This window comes from Eretmochelys imbricata, chromosome 1, assembly GCF_965152235.1.
Source record: "Eretmochelys imbricata isolate rEreImb1 chromosome 1, rEreImb1.hap1, whole genome shotgun sequence".
NCBI lineage: Eukaryota > Metazoa > Chordata > Testudines > Cheloniidae > Eretmochelys > Eretmochelys imbricata.
This window is the reverse complement of record NC_135572.1, coordinates 30,327,851-30,350,771: the sequence shown is the minus strand read 5'-3', so window position 1 is coordinate 30,350,771 and position 22,921 is coordinate 30,327,851. Positions and strand designations below refer to the sequence as shown.

The window sequence follows — 22,921 nt, the reverse complement described above, 5'->3', positions numbered from 1 at the left end:
ACCACCCACGACAATGTTTTAGGCCCATCAGGCATTGGGATCTCCACCCAGAATTACAATGGGCAGCGGAGACTGCGGGAACTGTGGGATAGCTACCCACAGTGCAACACTCCGGAAGTCGACGCTTGCCTCGGTACTGTGGAAGCGCTCCGCCAAGTTAATGCACTTAATGCACTTAGAGCATTTTCTGTGGGGACACACACACTCGAATATATAAAACCGATTTCTAAAAAACCGACTTCTATAAATTCGACCTAATTTCGTAGTGTAGACATACCCATAGGGGTGTTGTGAGGATAATACATTAGAGTGTGATATGCTCTGGTAGTGGGTGCCTATATTGGATAGGCACCTTATATTGGATAAAAGCTTTAGAATGATACAGATCCTATTGTTATTCAGGGAGCAAAGGTCTATCCAGGATGTTCAAAATCTAAATCCAGTTCAATTTCTTGACTTGTCTGTCAACTCCTGCCCATCTTTTCTATATAGCCAGAGCTGTTTTATACATGGGGAAACAAGAGCCCAAGTTTGCCTGTCACTATCCACTGGTTGTGCCTGGTGGCTGTAATTTTACTTCGTGAGACAGGAACAGTGTGATCCTGAAAGTGTGTGATGGTGGCTGAAACAGAGGTGTGATCAAGACCAAGAGGAAACCCACGGAGGCAGTGCCCTGCCCCACCAGCAGAACTCTATGGAGCGCCAATAGGATTTAAAGCCGCCTCTCTCCTCCCTCGTGGTGCAATCCTGGTGAAGGGCAGAGGTACAACCACCACCTGGACTCATGTGTGACTCATAGGAGAGCACAGTGGGTTTCGTTAGAAGTCAGGTTCCCTAACCCAGCTTTGTGAATTTGACCTAGTGATGTCACAAACATTGCATAGGTGTAAATGGGGGTAGAATTTCACCCCCGACAGTGATATGACTTGCCCAAGGCCACAGAGGAAGACAGTGACAGAACCAGGAAGAGAACCCAGAGGCTCCTAGTTTCCAGGGCCAGGCACAGTTCGCTAGAGCACTCAGCCCCTACTGTCACGCTGTATTTTGATTGTTAGTTACCATTAGGCTGATTATTTCAAAAGAATGATTTCCTCCACCTCATGTTTTCTCGATAGTCCTCTGGCTTCAGTATGCCTTTAAAGGGAAACAGCTGTCTGCTGGCCATTCGTTTCAGAATGCTTCATTTCAGATCTGAGATACATGGGAGCCATTCCCGAGAATGCACAATAAGATGAGGTGATACAATTCTGTGTGAAGGAGGCACTGTGGCCTAATGGCTAGGGTCCTGCTCTAGGAGTCAGGAGATAGGGGTTTTAGTCCTGTTAGTCTGCTGGGTGACCTTCAGAAAGTCACTTCTCTCTGTGTCTCTTTCCCTGTCTGCAAAATGGGGACAGGGATGCTACAGGACTGATAAAGCACTTTGAGTTCTGTTGATGGGACGCGCTATAGACAAGTAAGGTAGTATTATTATATATGATCTCAGTCAGGCCCAGAATGCAGAAGCAGCATGCAGTATGACTCATTACACCTTTTTTTCGGGACTCCTTCTTTACTTTCGTTCTAAAAATGATAAGGGTCATGTCTTCTGTCACAATAAAGATCTTGTTTATGTACGTGACTCTTGGTGACGCTTTCAGAATTGAACACTTTTTCCCCCTCACAGTGAACGTTTCTCCCATGTCCAACTTCTTAGGATAGCAGACTTGAAAAGCATGATGCTATGGAAGAGTCTGGAGACAGCCTTTTGATGGGGGCTACAAAGAGTTATCCACAGATCCTGTCACCCTAAGCCCACTTGTATATCAGATTTATAGTTCTAAGAATTAGAACTTCTCTCAGAGTAAACGTTAGCTCACGCTCTCCTTAAGTCAAACTTTAACTTGACTGCCAATGCCAGAAAGCATAGTCAGCCATCTTCGATACACCTCCTGCTTCTCCCTTTTCTGTAATTCTGTCCATCGTTACCTCTGGGACATGGTCTGACATGGTCTAATCTCCTTTTTACCTTGGCTGGTTTGACCCAGTCCTTTTTGAAATTCTCTTTCCATCTTAACCATTCCAACTCTTTGGTCTTGTGCTCCCTAACCTGTACTCTTAATAAGAGAGCTGGTCAGAAATAGTTTGTTGAAACAGTTTTCCATCAGCAAGCACTGTTTCAATGAAACCTTAGTTTTTCACAACAGTGTGTCAATTTTGATGCCGTTTTGTTTAAAAAATAAAGGCAAAAAATCACTTTTGAAAATGTCAAGTCTTGTTCTGACCCTTTTTTTAATGTAAAGTTTTGATTTTTCATTTTGAAATGACTGCGTCAAATAAAAGGAGTCAAAACTTAAATGAAGGATTTTCATTGGCCAGAAACAATTATTTTAAAAATTTTGGTTCACCAAAAATTTCAAAATTGACTTTGTCCCGATTTGGGATGAAAAAATTAAAAATCTCCATGTTTTACTAGATGGAAAATTCATTGTCTGACCAGCTCTACTCTCTAAACTTCATGGAGTCCAGGAAGTTGCAAACACATGGTTTTCTCACATCAAGAAGTAGGAATATCCAAACCCAATTCATCAGTGAAGCCTATTTAAAACTGGCTTTTCCACCTTCCAAAATTCACCATGAATTTAATATACCCTGTAGTACTTCTCTAAGGTCCTGATCTTACAAACATTTATACTGAATTCAATGAGACTTCTCGTGTGAGTGAAATTAAGCATGTGCATAAATGTGTTCATGATCTTGGCCTAAACTTATATCCATCTATTCCTGGCCTGTCCACTCATACTGCTCCTCTTTGTCGTCTCTCCTCAGCCTACCACAGCTAGGAGCTGAAAGGTCTCTCCTTCATTTTACTGATCTGCCTGTCTGGAAGTCTCTGCTGTGTTCCTTACTAATACAATGACTCTCTTTACCTCCTACTATTAGGGTTGCCAACCCTCCAGGATTGGCCTGCAGTCTCCCAGAATCAGCATCCATCTCCTGGTGACTACTGAAAGCAATCCAGGAGATTTTAATAGGATATTTTAAGTAAATGACATTATATCATGTTGGGGGGGGGGATCCCCTGGAATAGCTTGTCAGAGCTGGCAACCCTACCTACTATCCTTCTTCTCCTTATCTTTCCATTGACTTTCTCTGCAAAGCATTTTCTGCTTCAGTGTTTGAAGAAAAGCACTTGTGTAAGTACCTAGTGCTTTCATATCTGGTGCCTCAGATACAATTCAATTGGAAACGTATCTAATAAATGACTCAAAGCTATAGACCAAACCCAGCATTCCCATTATATTAAAAGGCATGTTATTTATATATCATCATGCCTAGGAGCCCCAATCAGACCAGGGTCCCATTGTGCTATGCACTGTACAAACACAGAACAAAAAGACAGTCCCTGCCCCAAAACACTTAATGTCTAAGTATATGATAAGAACCAACAGGACAGCTACAGACAGCTGGACATGAAAAGACAAGGAAACAATAAACCAATGGGAGTTAAACATTTAGGTGCTTTTGAAAATCCTTCAAGGTGCCTCTCTGCATCTTTAGGCACCTAAATACCTTTAGAAATCTGGCCCTTCCAATCTAAGTACAATGGTGCATTTGGGCAGACACTTTCCCTACAGATTCCCATTGACATCCCCATTGTGTCCACCCACAGTCCCTTTTGTGAGCTTGTCAGTTTGCAGGATTAAGGGCTAATAGACACACACTAGTTTTTCTGCACTTACCTGTCTTTAAGGAGCTCCTTTTTGTGACTCTTTCAGGCAGCATTTGATACATTTTAAGAAAACAAATGTTCTCCTCTGCCTGAGACATTTGATCCCTGCATTCTTGTCTTTTGAAAGAGTGCAGACAAGTCGTTATTTCAGAAGCCTGATTCTACTAAAATTTAATAAGTTAATATTAAAGCTTGTGCAGTGAAGATCACCCTTCAGTGGGAGAACATGTTGACCTGGGTAGAAATCCCCAGTAAATACATATTAGGAAATCAGAATTAATGTATTTACTTAATTTCTTAAAATGTATAAAATAACCAGTGAGCATCCATCCTGTGTGGTAGGTGACCTCCCATCATTTAAGCTCCAATACTAAAATCAGGCCTGTGTCAGCAAAACTCCATTGAGTTCACTGGGGCTCCTTGAGTGCAGAGAATTCGGCCTGTGCTGAGCTGATTGCAAGATCAGCTCCTTAGTTAGCAATTAACAAAGCCAAATAATGGATTGCTGTCCCCACACAATAAATAACCCATCTGCAGAATTGATCATTTCTCTCTCCCCATGCACAATCTAACACAGTCCAGTTAAATACATTCTATGCCACCCATCTCCTCCTTCTCCCAAAGAAGCTGATCCAATGTCCATTGCTCAATGGAAAGACTATTGTAGACTTCAGGGTGCCTTAGAGCAGATCCCAAATGACGGTTAACAGATTTAACATGCAATGACTGCCTTATTACATCTACAGCAATGTAAATGAAATTTGAGACACTTAATTGAAAATGTTATTGATTAAGGTCATTAAATTGAAAGACCCTATTAATTATATTATAATGCAAAATTAGTATATAATGGGGCGCCTGTCTTGGGAACGTGTCTTGCCAATAAAATGCTACATGTAACTTGAATTGCTTTAAAATCATTTTAAAAAGACAGGTGCGTATGTTGTTTGTAAAACACATATTATGGTTTTGGTCGTCTGTCTGGGACCCCTGCCTGAAGTAGGCACAGATAGAGTTTTAATTTCATTGCAGCCACCATCTTTCCAAGATAAAATCCCACATTATTAAAACATCTAAATCAGGAGGATTACAAACAGCCTGGGTTGGATTTTTTTTTATTAAAAAGTGAACATTTATGTGAAGGTGCCTGCAGTTTAAAAGCCATATAAGACTGAGGCAACACTGAACACTTAACAAGAAAGAAAGAGCCTCTGTTTGGCCTGTGCTGTCAGACCTTTGCCTGGTGCTTTAACCACAGCCACCCCAATGCAAAATTTACCTTTAATTAAAACATCTAACTGTTAGGCTTCTTAGGCTCTGGATCTATTTTCCCTACTTTTTAAATAAAAAATGGAGACTTTCTCTCAGTAGAGCAGCTGCTAGAAATACATATTTTATGTTGTCAAAGTGATACATCTTCACCTCTCTCCTCAAGGCAAGTCTCCCATTGACAAACCCCCTCCCCGCGGCTCCAAGAATGACACACCTTATTTTCATGGGAGTCCCAGCTCAGAGAGGGTCAGTGCAAGATTCATAGACTTTAAGGCCAGAAGGCGCCATCATGATCATCTAGTCTGTCCTTCTGTACATCTCAGGCCGCAGAACTTCTCTCACCCACCTGCCCCTGTAGTAGGCCCATAAACTCTAGCTGAGTTACTGAAGTCCTCTGACCTGTTCACTGCACCGTATTTTGAGGCCATAAATGAGACTTGAGTGGTCATTGGACATGTGTTGGCCCTTTGCACAGGGATGAATTTGCCTCCTGGGGAATAGAAAACTGCAGCTTTATAATGGTGTTTTGGAGACAGAAGATGGAATTGTACCTTGGGTTACACTCATTCAGCCTTATTGACTTCAGTGGGTAAGGAATATTTTACTTCAAAAATTCCCCATTTCTAAAAGAAAAGCCTGGGCAATTGCTCTTTGTTGGTTAATATTTTAATTAAATGCAAACTGATTTTAGAATTTAGTGGAGATCAGACACTAGGCACGCTCCAGCATTCTTTCCTGATGCTCAATATTTTCCCATGAGGCAAGTTCAGTGAGAATGGGCATACTTGCGTAAATGCAAAAACTCTCTTTCTAAACTGACAATATGGATGTCAGCACAGCCCCTGACAGCACAGGCCTTTCAGCCTGCCAGATTTTGTTACTTATAACTTCGAAAACAGAGGGAAGGAAAACGTCAGACATCATTAACTCATTGTCCCAGCTATCCACCAGCACTATATCCTTAAGGACTCCTTTTTTGCTCTTCTCAGATGGTCAAGAGATGTTGGTGTCCTGCCTGCTCCACTGAATTCTTTCAATAAAAGTCTGTATCGCAGGACAAAAAAACGAGGCGTCTGTTGCAACAGACATCCAACAAAAGTTCCTGGTGGAATCTACAGTGACAGTAAATGCTGGTTCATAATAATCAGCCTTCAGCCCTGATTCATAAAAGTACTGGGCCAGTCAAAGGTGCTACACCAGTTTACACCAGCTGAGACTCTGGCCCACTATTTCATTTGATTTAAACACTGATTCACACTGCATGTATTTATGCAGATGAATACTGGTATGTATACAGTTGGGAAGTGGAATTCCACTTATGAATAGTGGAAAAACATTCTTTCCCCACTCTTCTCCCCACCCAAAGTCCTCATGCAAGGGGCATGATTGACAGCTCTTAGACTTAAGTCATCCATGTCTGCCAGAGCACCAGCAGCCCTGGAGAATAACTCTTAATTCTCATCCATACCTCAGATGTGCAGACTGCAAGGCCTACTTGTTTGTCTAAACTTTTCCTGAAGGGGCGGGGAGTGGAATGGAGAGAATTCTATCTCCAATAGATTGTAGGTTTTGTTTTTAGATATGGATCTCTTTGAATTTTTGTAGATGTTTTCTTAGGTTGTAAAATGCCTAATAGACACTCACTAAATAGGAATAAATATGTATCCTTCAGAATAGGTCTAACTTGCAAGCTTTTACCACATTGCCCTGACAGCCAGCCTTTCTGGAGGGCCACTTGAGGGATGAAAGGATGATTCTTCTTCAAGTGTTGGTGTGAATATGTATTCTGCTGTGGGGAGGTGGCAGTATGCATGAGCTCCATGTGCCAGAGACTGGAAGACTCTTGCTAGCAGTGTCCAGTAGTCTGCACCTGTGCTCTTCCTCTCCTTGGACTCTGATCCAATGCCCAATGAAGTCCTTTGAAAGACTCTAATGGACTCCAGTGGGTTTTGAATCAGGGCCTAAAGAAAGTCATTGACTCCCTTAGCAACTCTGCTTCATCTTATCAGAATTGGTTGGCTTGGTCAACAGTTGGATTATCTATGCCAATTAAGAGCCACCAATCCGATGCTCTCCCTTAAGGGAACAGTATAATAGCGCAACTCTCACATAGTTAAGATGTTGCTTGTGTCTTTGGCTTCCTTATATGCAATCCATGAGAAGGTGAAGTTCATATATTTGCTATAAAGATTCATTTGCCAGTAACCTGCCATCACATGGCATATTGATTTGTGTGTGCTTCTTTTAAGGAGCTTCTTCGGGGAGCTCTCAGCTAAGGACCTTGTGATGTGCTAGTTGCCACAGTAATAACTTTTTGTGACTAACACAGTAAATGGACACATAAGAAATTAGTTTTCTCTTTACTGGGCTGCTTCCTGTGGAGCTGGAATTTAGGAGGTTCAGATTATTGGAATGATTTGTGGGAACAGTTTCCTTGTATCGATTCCTGCTGGGACTGCTTCTGTATGCTCTGAATCTACATAGCAGTGTTGATTCAGCATAGTAGCTGAGCAGAACTCTTATTATCCACATTTGTTGCTATCCTAACAGAAGAGGTATATAATATACTGCATAGGTGATGCCATAATCTGGAATTTCGTTCTGTTATGTACAAGGTATTTCTTAAAATCCCAAACTGGTTCACTGTCATTTCACAGCCAGTCAAAGGACGGATATTTTTTATTACTGCTGTCATACATATTCCAAGTCTGTGATCAAATAGCAAGACAGCACTCTCTGCTACAGTGACACAGGTGAGAAACAAGACACGGCAGTCCAGGCAATTTCTGAACAGAAAGAGGAGAGGTTGGGTGCCAGTGTGGGTCAAATTAAACCATCAACTCCACTTGAATTTCTTGGAAGTTGTCCTTACGCCAGGTCTAGATTTGATCCTAAATTTCACTTGTCCACTGAAGTTTTTGGCAAAAGATTACTAACCTTTCCTTCCAATGAGCAACAATTTTGTTGATTGCTTCTAAGAACCTTGGTGAAAGCCGTGGAGGAAGGAATACTTTCCCCCTCTCATATGGTGGAGTTTGTTTGATACTGGAAGAATGACTAGGTATGCTGCAGCTTTTCAACTCAAAAGCAATGACTGTGTCTCCTGTGAACTATAAATTGCCCTGAAGAAGACCTCAAGGCCAAATGGTTGGCGTGAGTCTCCTATGTGACGTGCTAATTCGCCAGAAATGTGAGTGGTCTGGTTGTTTCCTTGTTTCTGGCGTTGGCTGGATGTCTGCTCTCTCTCTCTCCATTGACTGAACTTTTAAAACCCGGCTGGTGTTGTGTAGGATACTGGGGCACAGACAGGTAATACAAATCTATGGGTGTGGTTTATATAGGTGTGTGCCATAATTGTGACCCCACAAACTCAATTATGCAGGCATTGCTGCATTGAAAACAATTGCCAGACTGCAAGCAGTAATCTCTTCGTTTAAATCTACTATGTGTGGTAGTGTCTAAAGGCAAATCAAATAACAGCAGCCACATTTTTGAGGATTAGGAGCTTCCTGTGTGAGACAGTATGTGTTTTAAATATTTTAAGCTGATTTACAAAACTGGTAAACAATGTGCACGGTGGTGTTGGGTGACCTCTTTTACATGCCTGATCATCCTGTCAACATTTATAATGCCTTTGATATTTCCTTCTCATCAGGATAGGATCAGTTAAGCATTTGTATTTCCCCAAACTCAGATTGCATTACTCTTTGCTCCACGTTTCATGACAATAAATGTTGACATTAATTTCTGTAGATTGCACATAAAGTGATCATTAACTTATTCATGGTTGAAAGGAATTGGAGAGAGAAAAGAAGGGAGCGTTCTCTAAAAGAAAAATACATAGCGCATAGCATAAGGAATGCAGATCTTTCATGCCTATTTGTTTTGCACAGAATTACAAATGCTATATCCTGATTAGCAATTGTGACCTATTTAAAGCTGTACTGTTTCTCTGTGTTCCTATTCTCCTTAAACACTAAGAACTAGACATGAGATTTTATAATCCATCAGATGTAGAATCTGCGTAAGAGATATAATTATTGTGCTTCAGCAACTTGGACCAAAGCCCTGTTGTTGTATTTCTAGACAGTACGCTGTGGATAATATAGATGCATTTTTACATTGGTAATTTCAATTGGCAAGAGATGTTGTTTTTCCATAAATGAAGGTAAATTGTGGGATTTTAACACACTGATTACTATTCCAGCCTTGTCCCCAACTAACAAGAATTAAATGGATACTTGTCAGCTGGAGAACATCCTTATCTGTTACTATAATTTCTGATTTAGTAATGTTTATTACGGTAAATGTGGGAAAGACTTGTATCACGTCTTAATCATTTGGTTAGCAAGAGAATTAACTGTGTTGTGCTACTATGGTCTACAAGGGTGACTGGAGGATGACTGAGTTCCCAGAATTCAATCCACCTTGAACAATTAAGATTTTTTCCAAGATGAACTTCACCCTGGAGATTGCACTTTGTGCTAAAATCTCCATAACATGTGTCATGTTTGTGCAGACTCTGGGTTGAAGCCAGGACAGGTAAAAGTTAATATCAAGATAAAAAATGTATGGTTTCAGCTTTGTTCTTCATGTACAAGAAGTCTGCTGCTCAAAACAAGAGTGAGCATATTAAATCTTAAGAAGAGCCAGTGAAGTGAGCCAGCCCTCACCATAGCTCAACACTGCATTGTAACTGGGTCAGGTCCACCTTCAGCAGAAGAGAACTGTCAAAGCAGCCAGATGATTTAAGAATAGAGGTGGTGGGAGATCATTTTTGCCAGGTCTTACCAGCAACATTTGTCTTGTAAGGGTATAGTAAGAAGTCTTGTTCCTTCCTGGGCCCAGAGGGCTTGTGTGGGGTTGCAGCATCAAGGAAGGAGCACTCAAGAGGCAGAACACTCAATTCTGTGGAAAGAGAAGCCTTGCACTGCTCTGGAGGCGTTACACTGATGGGGAATAAAGGGTGTTCCATTCCATCTCTTTGTAGTCTTCAGCCTCCACTCCAATGGGAAAAGAGATAACATGGGGAGGACGTCAGGCACCTGTCTGGGATTCTCCTGGTTGGACCAAGTCCAGGTGAAATTAACTGCCTGATTGTGCAGGGTGCTGAGTGTCTCATTGGGAAATAATGCAAACAAATCTCTCAGTAGGAGGAATGGTTTCAATGGCATCTTGCAGACTCAGGTCATAAATACTTAAGGAGACCCACTGTCATGTCCAGGTATTGGAAGACACACAGTGCCTAGCACCATGGGATCCTGAGGGCAAGTCTACACTACTGTTATACATTGGTGCAACACATCTGGTGAAGATGCACTATGCCGACAGGACGGTGCACTCCCATTGGTGTAATTACCCCACCTCTGCAACAGGCAGAAGCTATGTCGGCGGGAGAGCATCTCCTGCCAGCATAGCATGGTGTGGACACAGCTTTAAGTCAATGTAACTTACGTTGCTCACAGGGTGTCACACCTCTGAGCGATGTAAGTTACATCGACTTAAGCGGTAGTGTAGACCAGCCCTGATAGAGGCCATTAGTGCTACTGTAACCCACACACTTCCTTGGGGTGGTGTTCTGTCCCATCTAGTGGCACCGAGACCACTGAGAGAGCAATGATTGAGTCTGCTCTACAGCCTTAGCTAATGGTGAGTTGGCTCCTAGCTCATGTGATAGAGGCTCGTGCACTAAGCTCCTGAGGTCCCTGGTTCAATCCTGCCCGCCGACGACCCGGGTCTGTCGGCATTACACTACCACAATACAAGTAATAAAATATCTGCAATGTATTTTCCTTCTTTAAAAAGGGTTCCTTTTTAATTTTGTCATCCTTCTGCACAAACTTTCTGGCAAAACCCCTTCTTTGACTTTTCCAGTATTTTTCATATAGCTAATTTAAAATCCTACCCATCTCTCAAAATATAAAAGATATTGTTAACAGTGCCTCCATCAATGCAAGCAGCGCATACGTACAACAAATCTAAGATTGGGAAAAGTCTGAGAGGCAAACAGTCAAAAAGACATCCTCTAAAGCAGCTTTGATTATATTTTATGTTTTTACAAGAGCAGGTGCAAAAATGTTTGTATTCATGTCAAAACTATTACACCCTATGAATTTTTAATGTCACCATGTCATCTGCCTCACTACATTTCCAAGTATGATAATTGCTTGTTTTGAAATTGGTAGTAACTTTCAAGAAGTTTTTGCATGAGTTTGTGCTGCAAATCAATCATTGTTCTAAAGTAGAAGTTAATACTGCCACAGCTCTGAGTATGGAATTTCCAGTGATGGGAAAGTGGACGTTTTAGGAGATTGGAGATCTTTTCCCCACTAGGTCTTCAGCCAGCCTAGGTTGGTAATGACTTAAAGTTGTTACTTGAAATAAGTTGGTGGTTCAGTCCAGCCCTTAGTGGCTAGGTACAGACATTTAAAGAAGACAGACGTTCACAGCTGATACAAACTGATAATCTCTGTAGGCAGGTCAAGGATTGATTAGGCATGGATACTGAGTTTCTCTGCTGCCCATAGAAGAAAGTCCTTCCAGGTGACCGTAGAGATACACTGACAGGCCAGAGTGGGGAGATGCTGCGTTACCTGGTCTGTGGAAAGCCAAAAGACTTAAGTCTGCAAGACTGTCAACTTAGAACTTTTCACAAGTACCATATTCACACACAATATTTAAAAGTAAGGGGAAATATGAACTGTGGAGTGCTATCCAACAGAAGAACCTGCACGAAGCATACAGTTATAAGGAAATGGAGACTAAATCAAAAAGGAATTTTAAAAAGCATCCTTGTCATTTGCCAACAGTGATGGCCAAAATTTGTCCTTGGTCACCTATGTGCAACTCCTGCAAAGGTCAGCGACCGTCCTCTGCTTGCAGCCAATGTCAGAATCAGGCCCTCATGTTGTTAGAAGAGCTGGTTGAAAGATGCCTATTATTGTCCCCTGGAAATTTTGAAAAGTTTTCTATTGTTTTCTAAACTTCCCATGAAAACATCTGCTTTTTCAACAAAAATTTGAAACTATTTTTCAAAGTTTTTAATAATGGTTTTCAGGGGGAAAAAAAGGTTTAGATTTAAGTTTGGGATTCTCAACAAAAAACTGAAATTTCCTCCAATTTTTTTTTACTCCACTCTAATGACTAGATCAGTGGAATTACTCCAGATTTACAACAGTGTCAATGAGAGTAAAATTTGGCCCCTATGCCTTTGCAATGTTGACAAAAATTCACCACCATCGTCCTCATTTTAGACACTGTAGTTTTGTAAAATTCACCCCTCAGCAGAGGAGCCAGCACAAGCTTTATACAGCTCCTAAATCCCATTTAAGTCCTCACAATGGGGTTTCAGTGTGAAGTGATTGATTCCATTGTGCAGGGTGACTATCACTCGGTGACATTTGGACCACTCATCTCTAGAGTTTTGCATTCTATTGGCACTATTCCGCCACAGGATCAGTAAAAGCACTACCCTGTCTCACAACCAGTATTTTAAGCAGTTAGTAATCCAGATCTTCCTTGCTGTAAGTGCATGAACCCATGCTGGCTCCTCAGCACCCTGTTTATCAAGAGATCTTACAATAATGTTATCTGCCAGGAAACACTTTGATGTTAAGTACTGCCTACCTGTTGTGGAATAGCACTTTACACAAAGAGCTTCTTCACCTCCTCGTTTCTGTCATTTTACAGATTTCCAATCATAGATGTTTTCAGTATTTCACAGGTCAGATCACTTTAAATTTATAATCACAAATACATCTAGCCCGAGAAATGTGTTTGTGTGTAAGGTGCAAAAAACATTTGTCACGTATACAGGGAGCCAAATCTTAAAGTCCTCACTTACAACATGAACTGCTGATGCTTGAAATGGAAGTGGCTGTTTTTTTTCCTCCTGAGGTGCATGTGCTTTGCTTGGGCAATGAAAAAAGTTATCAGCCACTGAAAAATTAGTTCTGAGCATGTTCGATAGGTGCCTTCTATTTTTTTTAAAAGCAGGACGAAGTCTAATCCCTTCTCTCCCTGCCTGCATGCACAGAATGTTCAGATGTTACAGCGATGGATGCCAACATAAAAACATAGCTAATGAGATTAGACTGGTTGGTTGATTCCCTCTTGCTGGGCTGGTATAGACGCATGGTTCTTCGTAAGCTTCTGATGGGGCACTTTGCATAAGGGAGATTATAACTCACCCAAACAAAACACAACCCACCACTAAACACATAGGTGAAAACCCTTGCAGTGCAAAGTGACTGCAGTTTTCAGAACAACTTGATACAGCTGAAGAGAGGATGGAAAATGGCTCTGGGATTGGTCGAGTCCTATGAGACTGCTCCAGCCAATCAAGAATGAATGCTTTGGCCCCACCCTTTGTATGTTTCCCTTTCCTGTCCCCTCCCCCATGTTTAAACAGGGGAGGGAAATCAGTCTCATAAAGCAGAGAGAATCCTCTGCAGCCCCTTTTGAGCTGCTTGAAGGTCCCTTTGTACCTCTTGGGGAGCACAGAAGTATCCTAGCAGGGCATGAGGATCTACCCCTTATTGCTTCTGTCTCAGTTGCTGTTTCCGTAAAATGGGCATAACAGCATGTACCTACCTCCCAGAGCTGTTGTTGGGATGAATTAATTAATATTTGCAAAATGTTCTGAAGATTAAAAAAAAATAAAAATGAATGGGCCCTTTTTGCAAGCATTTTAGCAGGATGCAGAAAAGGAAACACGAGATGTATCTGAGAACAATATATTCATATTTTTATACCTAGCATACATTATAGTGTATTACATAATTAACTTACAGAAGAAGTAATGTGGTCCAGTGGCCAGATCATTGGCCTGGATGTCAGGAGAGCTGGGTTCTATTCACAGCTCTGCCAGTGACTTTGGGCAAATCATGTCCCTTTTCTGTGTCTCAGTTTCCCCATTTGAGCTTTACTTGAGGTCTGAGAAACATACTCAGAATGTCACAGCAAAATAAAAGGTGGAACAGATTGTTTAGCATAAGTAGTTACATATTTCAAGGGTCCATTCAAGGTCGGGGGAAAGGAAGGGAAGTGGTGGGGAAAAGCAGCTGGCGGGGGGGCTTTAGTAGATTATAGATTGTTGTGATAAACCATAAATCCAGTGTCTCTGTTCAATCCAAGATTTTTAGTGTCTAGCAAAGTTACAAATTTAAGCTTCCAGGCTTGTCTTTTGAAGGTGTTGTACAGTTTCCTTTAAGGATGAGGACTGAGTGGTCTGGTATAGAGTGATCACTTTGTGAAAACTGTTCTTCCACTGGTGCTAAGGTATTTTTGTCTTTTATCATTTTCCTGTGTGAGTTCATTTGAGAGCATAGTGATTGTCTGGTTTCATCCACATAATTGTTATTGGGGCATTTGTGCACTGGATGAGGTACACCACATGTTGTGATTGGCATGTATAGATCCTGTGGACCTTGAAAGGTGTGTTCTGGGGGTGCTGGTCATTGTAGCAGTGGAGAGATGTCTGCAGGTTTTGTGTCTGTTGTTCTGGCAGGGTCTGGTGCCACTTTGAGTTGGTGTGTCCTGGTTTGTGGGGAGCTTGCTTCTCATGCTAAGCTTGGAGAGGCTGGGGGGTTGTTTGAAGGCCAGAAGAGCAGGTTCAGGAAAGACTTCTTTCAGAATGGGGTCCCCACTGAGTACAGGTTGTAGTTGTTTGATACCCCATATCAGTTCCAGCTTGGGGTAATAGGTGACAACTAAGGGTGCACGATCAGAGGGGGGTTTATTTCTGTATTCTGCAGTCTCAAGGTGGCCCATTCTATGATGCAGTCTACTTCTCTGGAATGTCCTTGTTTGGCAAAGGCAATTTTGAGTGTATTAAGGTGTATATTCTGGACTTTCTCCTTGGAGCATATTCTGTGGTATCTGAGTGTCTGGCTGTAGATAACAGGTTTCTTGGTGTATTTGGGGTTGTTATTGGATCTATTAAGGTAGGTGTGGTGATCCATGGGTTTCTTGTATATAGTTGTCTGTAGAGTTCCATTCTTGAAGTAGTCTCATGTGGCATTGTTTACATCTGTCTATTAGTTAATTCAAATATTATTTTAAATATCAGATACACATAGTGCTGTTCAGCAACAACATTGTTAATCACATCAGGGCCCATTGTCCAAGGGCTTTGAGAGTATGTGGACATTTTAAACAGCTAGTCATGTTTCAAAGTGTCAGTGCAAATGCAAAGTTAATCAAGAAAGGCATAAGTTCCAGGTAACCCACTTTTATGCAGAGAATACATTATTCATCATCTATTTAATCCTTCTGTCAGCAAAACGTAGAAGAGCAAAACACGTACTTTGACTAGGGACTTCCCCATTTCCCATAAAGAAGAATCTGGGGACTTGAGAATGATTTCTAATAAGCAAAATGATAGCAAAGATGATGGTGAAAGGAAATGTAGTTTTCTGGTTTTATGCAAAGGAAAGTACAGTGACTCATGTGTTACAAAGAAACATGCTACCCAGATTACAGTCATTGCACTCTGTAGTGTGAATGACCACCCAAAAATCTCACTGACTGTGCCATGAAAGAGAAAATACAAACTCAGTGTACTGAATGCATCAAGTTATGTGGGTGAAAATCGAACAGACACCAGAACGTCTTCAGCTATAAAGTGAAAGAACAAAACTACATTGTAGATTTGCAAATGGCAGTTCATCTTACCATCTTTGGAACATGATGTTTGTTCTTTTATGTTAGGAAGCGGGTTGACAGACTTTTATATCTTCCTCATGATGTTTCGAGGGGATTATTCAGTGACCTGAATGGTACAAAAGGATAAGCACCAACTGCATATAAGGGCTTGTCTACACATGAAGTTGTTCCTGATTAATTCCATGGGTAGACACATATTTCTGAATAAGAGTATCCACTCAGAGTTGATAAGGAAAAGCTAATCAGGAACAACTCCAGACAAGTCCTTAAATTCAGGGGGTCAGAGGCCAGAATACTGTTCTACAAACTCAAGGCCATCTATATGTGAAAGGGTATAATATAAATATGATTTTTATGGTATCACAAGTCAGCATAGTTAGCAAAAAAACATGACGTATGTTACCGGAGACCTGGGATTGTCAGTTTTTTGTTTCTGCCTCAGATATTCACAAGATATCATACCTTGACATGGGCCCTGGTTTCTTAGACCAAGCTAAAAACCAGGCCATTCATCAAATGACATATTATCATAAATCACCTGGGTCAATGTACTTATGGTTAAGTGACAAAAATGAAAGCAACACCCTCTCCCCCACACACACCAGTATAGTACTTCTTTAAATAGTTTGTAAGCATTCTAGTAGCAATGACTGTGTTCTGTGCTGCAGAAGCTAGCCAGAGCATATGTATCTAGGCTTGGATATTGTGTATATTTAATAAATACAGTTGTTTAGAGCCTACTGTGCCAGTGATGTTCCTTCATAGTACATTGGTTGTGTAAAGAGCAAAAGATACAACAAGAGTATTAACATTAATGTGAATGAATACAGTCCGTTATGAAGTGTTTCTGAAATTCTGCTTATAGGTACTGGAGGATGCATACATTGGGCTTGAATTTCAAACACGCATTTCAAACATGTCTAGCTGCTTTTATGTACTGTAAAGGTGTGCAGAATTATGCACCTGATTTGTATATGTGCAAGGTGGGAGTTTTCACACATAAATACGTGATAAAGCATGTCCAATTGTGGTAGTTGAGCATACACTAGATGTGCAATTGTATGTGTATATTTTTCAATATCTAGCCCACACTGTTTGTGAGTGTATAAAACTATATACGTAAATGTTCAAAAGCAAGGAAATGAAACAGTTATGGTTCTCAGATCAGTGTTAGCTGGATCATGTTGCATAGCCTGTATTTAATTTTATAGCAGACATTTCACAACATAAATGTCCAGGGCCTAATTCTTCCCTAATAAATTAACGTACATATTTGGAAAAAATAGTACAGCAGTAGAAGGTATCTCATGAGCCAGATCTTTAGCTGAAATTGGCATAACTCCACTGCCTTAAATTCAGTATGTGAACAAGGTAAAATTCTCCTAGTTACTTCAGACATATTTGAATATATGGGGACAGCTCCGCAGCTGGTGTAAATCTGGGTATGCCAAAAATCAGTGGGAGCTGGATGGCTAATTATTCATTTTGCCTCTGAAAACGTCTCTTAGCGGGTCCTGCTAAGGGGCCCTGCTAGCCTTAAAATTTATGAAATCTATTTCAATTCCATTAATTTTAGTATCACAAATTTCTGCTAATTTCCAGAGTATCCTACTGTATTGCATAACGTTTGTTAATTAATTTTTCAAGATCTTCACGTTATAAGCATCAAATTAGTATCAACCTGCTTTTGAGTTGACTATGGACTGGATCTTGAATGTCAATTAATTATTTATTTTCTCCCCACTTTTTTCAGCTCCAGGGCTCCTTGAAGAGGAAGCTGGTGGTAAATTTATCACCTGTTAACAACAAGAGACCCAATGGTATTTCAGATAACTCTTTCCTTGATATTAAGAGGATACGAGTGGGTGATAATCTTTCTATGGGACAAGGCAGACATGTTAACAATTGCCAAAGCCAGTCAATGTCAGGAACCTTGTCTGTGGGGCAAGGATCACAAAGAAAGACCAGCAGCCTAACAAACAGTACCCACTCTAGTGGGCATATGTTTAGTATGCCTTTGAAAGAGGTCAAGAAAGAACCAGGAGAAACCATATCTTGCAGCAAACATCTGGATGATCATATGTCCCATGAAAACATTTTCCCTAATAGATATGGGGAAGATACAGGGGAACAGATGATGGACCCAGAGCTTCAGGAGCTGTTTAATGAACTGACTAACATATCGGTGCCACCAATGAGTGACCTTGAACTAGAAAATATGATAAATGCCACCATAAAACAAGATGAGCCATTTAACATTGATCTCGGGCAGCAAAACCAGAGAGGCGCTGCTAGATCTTCTCTGCAGATGGAGAAAATTGTGATAAAGAGTGAATATTCACCAGGCTTGAATCAGGCACCTGTGGGCTCCCCTCAAATGAGGCCTTCTTCTACAGGACCAGCCTTCACTATGTCCAGTGCTGCCATGTCCACCTCTTCACCAGTCCCTTCGGTGCCTCAGAATCAAGCACAGCCGTCACAGGTCTCTTCAGTCTCCAATCGACCATTGACTAACTGGCAAGAAGTATCTCACGCCCAGCAGCTAAAACAAATAGCAGCCAACCGACAACAGCATGCCTTGATTCAGCAGCAGCAGCAGCAAACCCAGCCATCCAGCTGGCCCACCTTGTCCCCATCAGGCCCTTCCCCAGGACAATTCGTACAAGAGAAAATTCCCAGCCCTTCCTTTCGTCAGCAGCAGTTCAGCCCCCAGAGTTCAGCCATGCCTGGGGTACCTGTCAATGGGAATCAGTCCAAAGCCATGAATAACTACATCTATAAACCAAACGCCCCAACCCAGAGCAGCCCTATTGACATCATAATGCAACCAAAGCCTCAGGATCTCAATAGAAACTTTATAAACAACACTCAATCACCATTAGAGCAGCATCATGGCAACACAAAGCCTTTGTGTCATTTTAACTCAGAGCAAACTAACCAGCAGATGCCTTCAGTTTTGGGATCCCAAAGCAAGCCTTCTATCCTGCACTATCCTCAGCAGCTGCAGAGCCCTGTTGCGGTGCAACAGCAACAGCAGCAACCTACTCAACCTCTCCAAAACCAGCCTCTTCAACGGCCACCAAACGTATCCTTAGCATTGCAGCAGAAGATGATACTTCAGAAAATGCAGCAAAGCCAACAAATCTCAGGACTGCAGTATCCCATCTCTCAACAGCACAGACAGGTAAGATGTGTTCCTCCTAAACAGTAGTAAAACAGTCCTTTTCTGTGCAATAGAAAGGCTTTTCCATTCTTGTCATTGTTCCCAGTGAGATTGGGCTAAAGAAATTGGTAATGAAATGCAAAGGCCACTCACATTTAATGGAGATCCACTGCACAAGAGCTGGTGATGGCATGTTCAGTTTTCATACTTATAACATGTAGGCTACTTTGAACCACAATTTTTGTTGTTGTTGTTGTTTTTGCTGCCTTTTCTAAGGCAATGTCTTTGCAATGTTAACTCTATGTCATTGTTTTTTTCTGGGAGGACAGAGGTTGGGAAATAACAATAGTCTTAGATGTCTGTTGACTGTAACTTGACAAAAATGTTTGTCTGGGAATTATATTATCTGTTTGTAAAGGAAAATCTAAAACTGCTCAAGTGTTATTTTTGGGTTTGACTAGCAACATTTTTAAGTATTCATTTTCTTGGAAAATGTGTTTATAAAAGAATGGAAAAATAAATTCTAACCATGTAAAGGCCTATAACACTGGTATATATAGACTGAATGGTGGGCATCAGTTAAAAAAAAAATCTCTTTCACATTGGCTCAGTAGGCTTATAAAGTAATGATGTGTGGTAGAAATGAGCAAGGACTAGAAAACAGCAGGAAGTAGACAACTCAGGATGGGCACCAAAAACTGAGACACTCAGAATTATAGGCTTCTTTTTGATAAATTTGGCCTTAATCTCAAAAGGCTTGATTCTCCAGTGCCCCTTGTATAGTCATTTATACTTGTGCAAAGTGGGTGAAAACGCTACCATTGCATAAATGGCTGTACAAGTTACAAGGCATCAGAGAATCAGTGTCTCTGTGCTTCGCTTCTTCATCTGGGAAATGGGAATAGTAAATACTTGCCTCATGGGGTGGTGTGAGAATAAAATTCACTGAGGCACATGAGGAGCTTAGATGCTTAGTGAAGAGCACTGTACAATAACCTACAGACAAATGCAGTGTTGCAAACTCTTGCGATTTTTTATCATGAGTATAGTGATAGCTGCTGCTTTTCCTAAAGCTCCAGCTCCTGGAGTCATGTGATTAGAGGAGAATCTCAGCTTTTGTTTTCAAAAAAGTACATTTCTATCTTTCATGGTTGTAGAGTAAAGCTTGAAAATGTGACCCAAATGTAACCTAAAGGCTCAGAAACCAGAAAGCAAATTTAAAAAAAATGTTATTGGAGGTTTTTTAATCTTATGATTTTAAGCCAATGTCATGATTGTTGTGGGCCTGACTTATGATTGAATTCTTGGGGTTAGCAATATTTCAAATGTATAAAGTCTGCTAGGTAACTTCTGAATTTCTCATAGCTGGGGAAAAAATCCTATAACTAATGATTGAAAATGGAAAAACCAAACTTTCCGAATAGTAATTGAAAGCACCAGTATAAATGGGTCAAACAAAACTGGAATTTCTAGGCCAACCTGTTTTGAGATGGAATCTGGTGGTACAAAAAGTAGCAATCTAAATAAATAAATTAGAAGACTTGTACAACTAAAAACTAATTTTAGCTTCCCAAACAATTTGATCAATAAATCATAAACTGTCCCCAAATCTCATCTCCTTGTAAGAGACAGCATATGAGAAATTTCAGGCAGAAGGGATTTCTTTTTATTTTTGGTTTGAAGAAGCTGGCGAGGGAGCAGCTGTGGGAATCAACTTCAACTATGTTATGTTAATAGTGTAATAAGGAATAAGATAATAAGCAATAGCCACCATGGATTGATTTGTCAAGAACAAATCATGCCAAACCAACCTAATTTCCTTCTTTGACAGGGTTACTGGCATAGTGGATGGGGGGGAAGCAGAAGACATAATATATCTTGTTTTTAGTCAGTCTTTTGACAGTCCCACATGACATTCTCATAAGCAAACTATGGAAATATGGTCTAGATGAAATTCCGACAAAGGAGGTGCACAACTGGTTGAAATACCATATTCAGAGTAGTTATCAGTGGTTTGCTGTCCAACTGGAAGGACTTATTTAAGTGGAGTGCCACAGGGGTCTGTCCAGGGTCCAGTACTTTTCAACATTTTCATTAATGACTTGCATAATGGAGTGGGGAGCAGGCTTATAAAATTTGCTGTTGACACCAAACTTGGAGGAGTTGCAAGCATATTGGAGGACAAGATTAGAATTCAAAACAACCTGGACAATTGGTCTGAATTTCACAAGTTTAAAATCAATAAAGACAAATGCAAAGTAGTACACTTAGAAAGGAAAAATCGAATAAATCGAATTAGAAATGCACAACTACAAAATGGGGAATGACTGGCTACGTGGTAGTAGTGCTGAAAAGTATGTGGAGGCTAAAGTGGATCACAATTTTAATGTGAGCCAACAATGTGATGCAGTTGCAAAAATGGCTAATATTCTAGGATATATTAACAGGATTGTCCTGTGTAAGACATGGGATATAACTGTCCTGCCCCACTCAGCACTGGTGAGGCCTCACCTGGAGTACTGTGTCCATGTTTTGACACTGTAGGAAAGAGGTGGACAAATTGGAGAGAGTCCAGCGGAGAGCAACAAAAATGTTAGAAGGTTTAGAAAACCTGATTTAGTCCTGAGGGAAAAAGCCTGGAGATGGGGGGAGGGGCTGATAACAAATTTGAAGACTGTTACGGGCTGTTGTATAGAGGTGGATGATCAGTTGTTCTCCGTGTCCATTGAAGGTAGGACTGGAAGTAATTGGGTTAATCTGCAGCAAGAAAGATTTAAGTGAGATATTCGGGGAAACAAACCTTTTTAACTGTAAGAATAGTTAAGCACTGGAATAGATTTCCAATGGCGGTTGTGGAACCCCCGTCACTGGAGGTTTTAAGAACGGGTTAGACAAACACCAGTCAGGGATGATCTAGGTTTACTCAGTCCTGCCTCAGCGCAGAGGGCTGGACTAGATGACCTCTTGAGGTCTCCTCCAGCCTAACCTTTTATGATTCTGTGTTGCAGGGGAATCTATTGCTCCTTGGCTGTAGCTCTCTATTCATTAGCCATTGTACTTTAACGGTCTTTACAGGAGTGTTTCCCCACTCTCGTAACAGACTGGCAGTCAGAGGGATTTGAACAGGCTCATTATGCAGCCATGATGGTGCTCCTCCAGCAATCTGTCAGCGTAGGCGAGACAGGCAGGACTTTTATAAACATGAATATTTTTGCAAAATATGCAAGACAACATACTGGATGCAAATTAAAACACTAATGGTAACTTGCTTGAAGCAGTGTTAGCTTCCGACTGTGTCCCTTGCCCAGCTGCTGCTAAGCAAGCTTCAGGGTCACGGCCAATAGAAGCTCTACATGCAAAACGTCTCCTCCTTATGCGGATCTGGGATCTCTTCTCTGTGCATTCACAGGATCAGGTGGCTTGAGAGGCTTTCCCCGTGTGAACTTTTTCAGGGCCCCAATCACTTCTCACTATAAGGAATGCATAGCAGGAGCTTCTGCAAGGGAGATTTCATTATCATCTCCCACAGTTTCATGAGCACAATGGGGCAGTCTGGCCCATAGCAGTGCTGTTGTGTAAAGCTTTGGAAAGATAACCACAGGTTGTGAGAATTTTGTAGCAAGAACTCTGGAACATCTACACTGAAGAGATAACTCATCCTCTTTTAGCCCCACAGCAATCACTCCAAAGCTCTGTGGCAGTCACTACACAGTGGTGAAATTCTTTAGAAGCAGGAGCTATGTTTACAGAGAGATATTGTTGATCCACGGTTGACCTGCAGTATTGGTAATTGTCATGTTGTTCACCTGTTAAACTTCTTTGTATATCGCTTTTTAGCTGCCAGAGCCAACAGACTCCTTAGGCTGAGCCGGCAGAATTTGTAAGCACCTTCAACTGACTATTTGAGCTCCAGACTCACAAAGTCTGCAGGATGCACAATGGGAGATGTTAAGCTTTTCTGCTTCTTGGACGCTAGGGATTTAGATGGTGGAGTTTGCTGATTCGGAAAGCTTCTGCTTTGGATCTGATAAATGCTTCAAGAGCTCTCAAGAAGCTTATAAACTCTTTTGAAGTCTCTCTGAATTGTCAGGTGTTCCCACCAACCCAGTCCC

General features: G+C 41.2%; 1 protein-coding gene across 1 annotated transcript in view; it reads left to right on the top strand.

Annotated features, from left to right (window-relative positions):
- Window positions 1-22,921, top strand: part of MAML2 (mastermind like transcriptional coactivator 2) — a 283,184-nt gene that overhangs the window by 175,279 nt on the left and 84,984 nt on the right. The window contains 3 exon segments of the mRNA XM_077805571.1: window positions 17,400-18,853; window positions 19,467-19,479; window positions 22,654-22,689. Coding sequence (XP_077661697.1) covers window positions 17,400-18,853; window positions 19,467-19,479; window positions 22,654-22,689 — 1,503 coding nt within the window.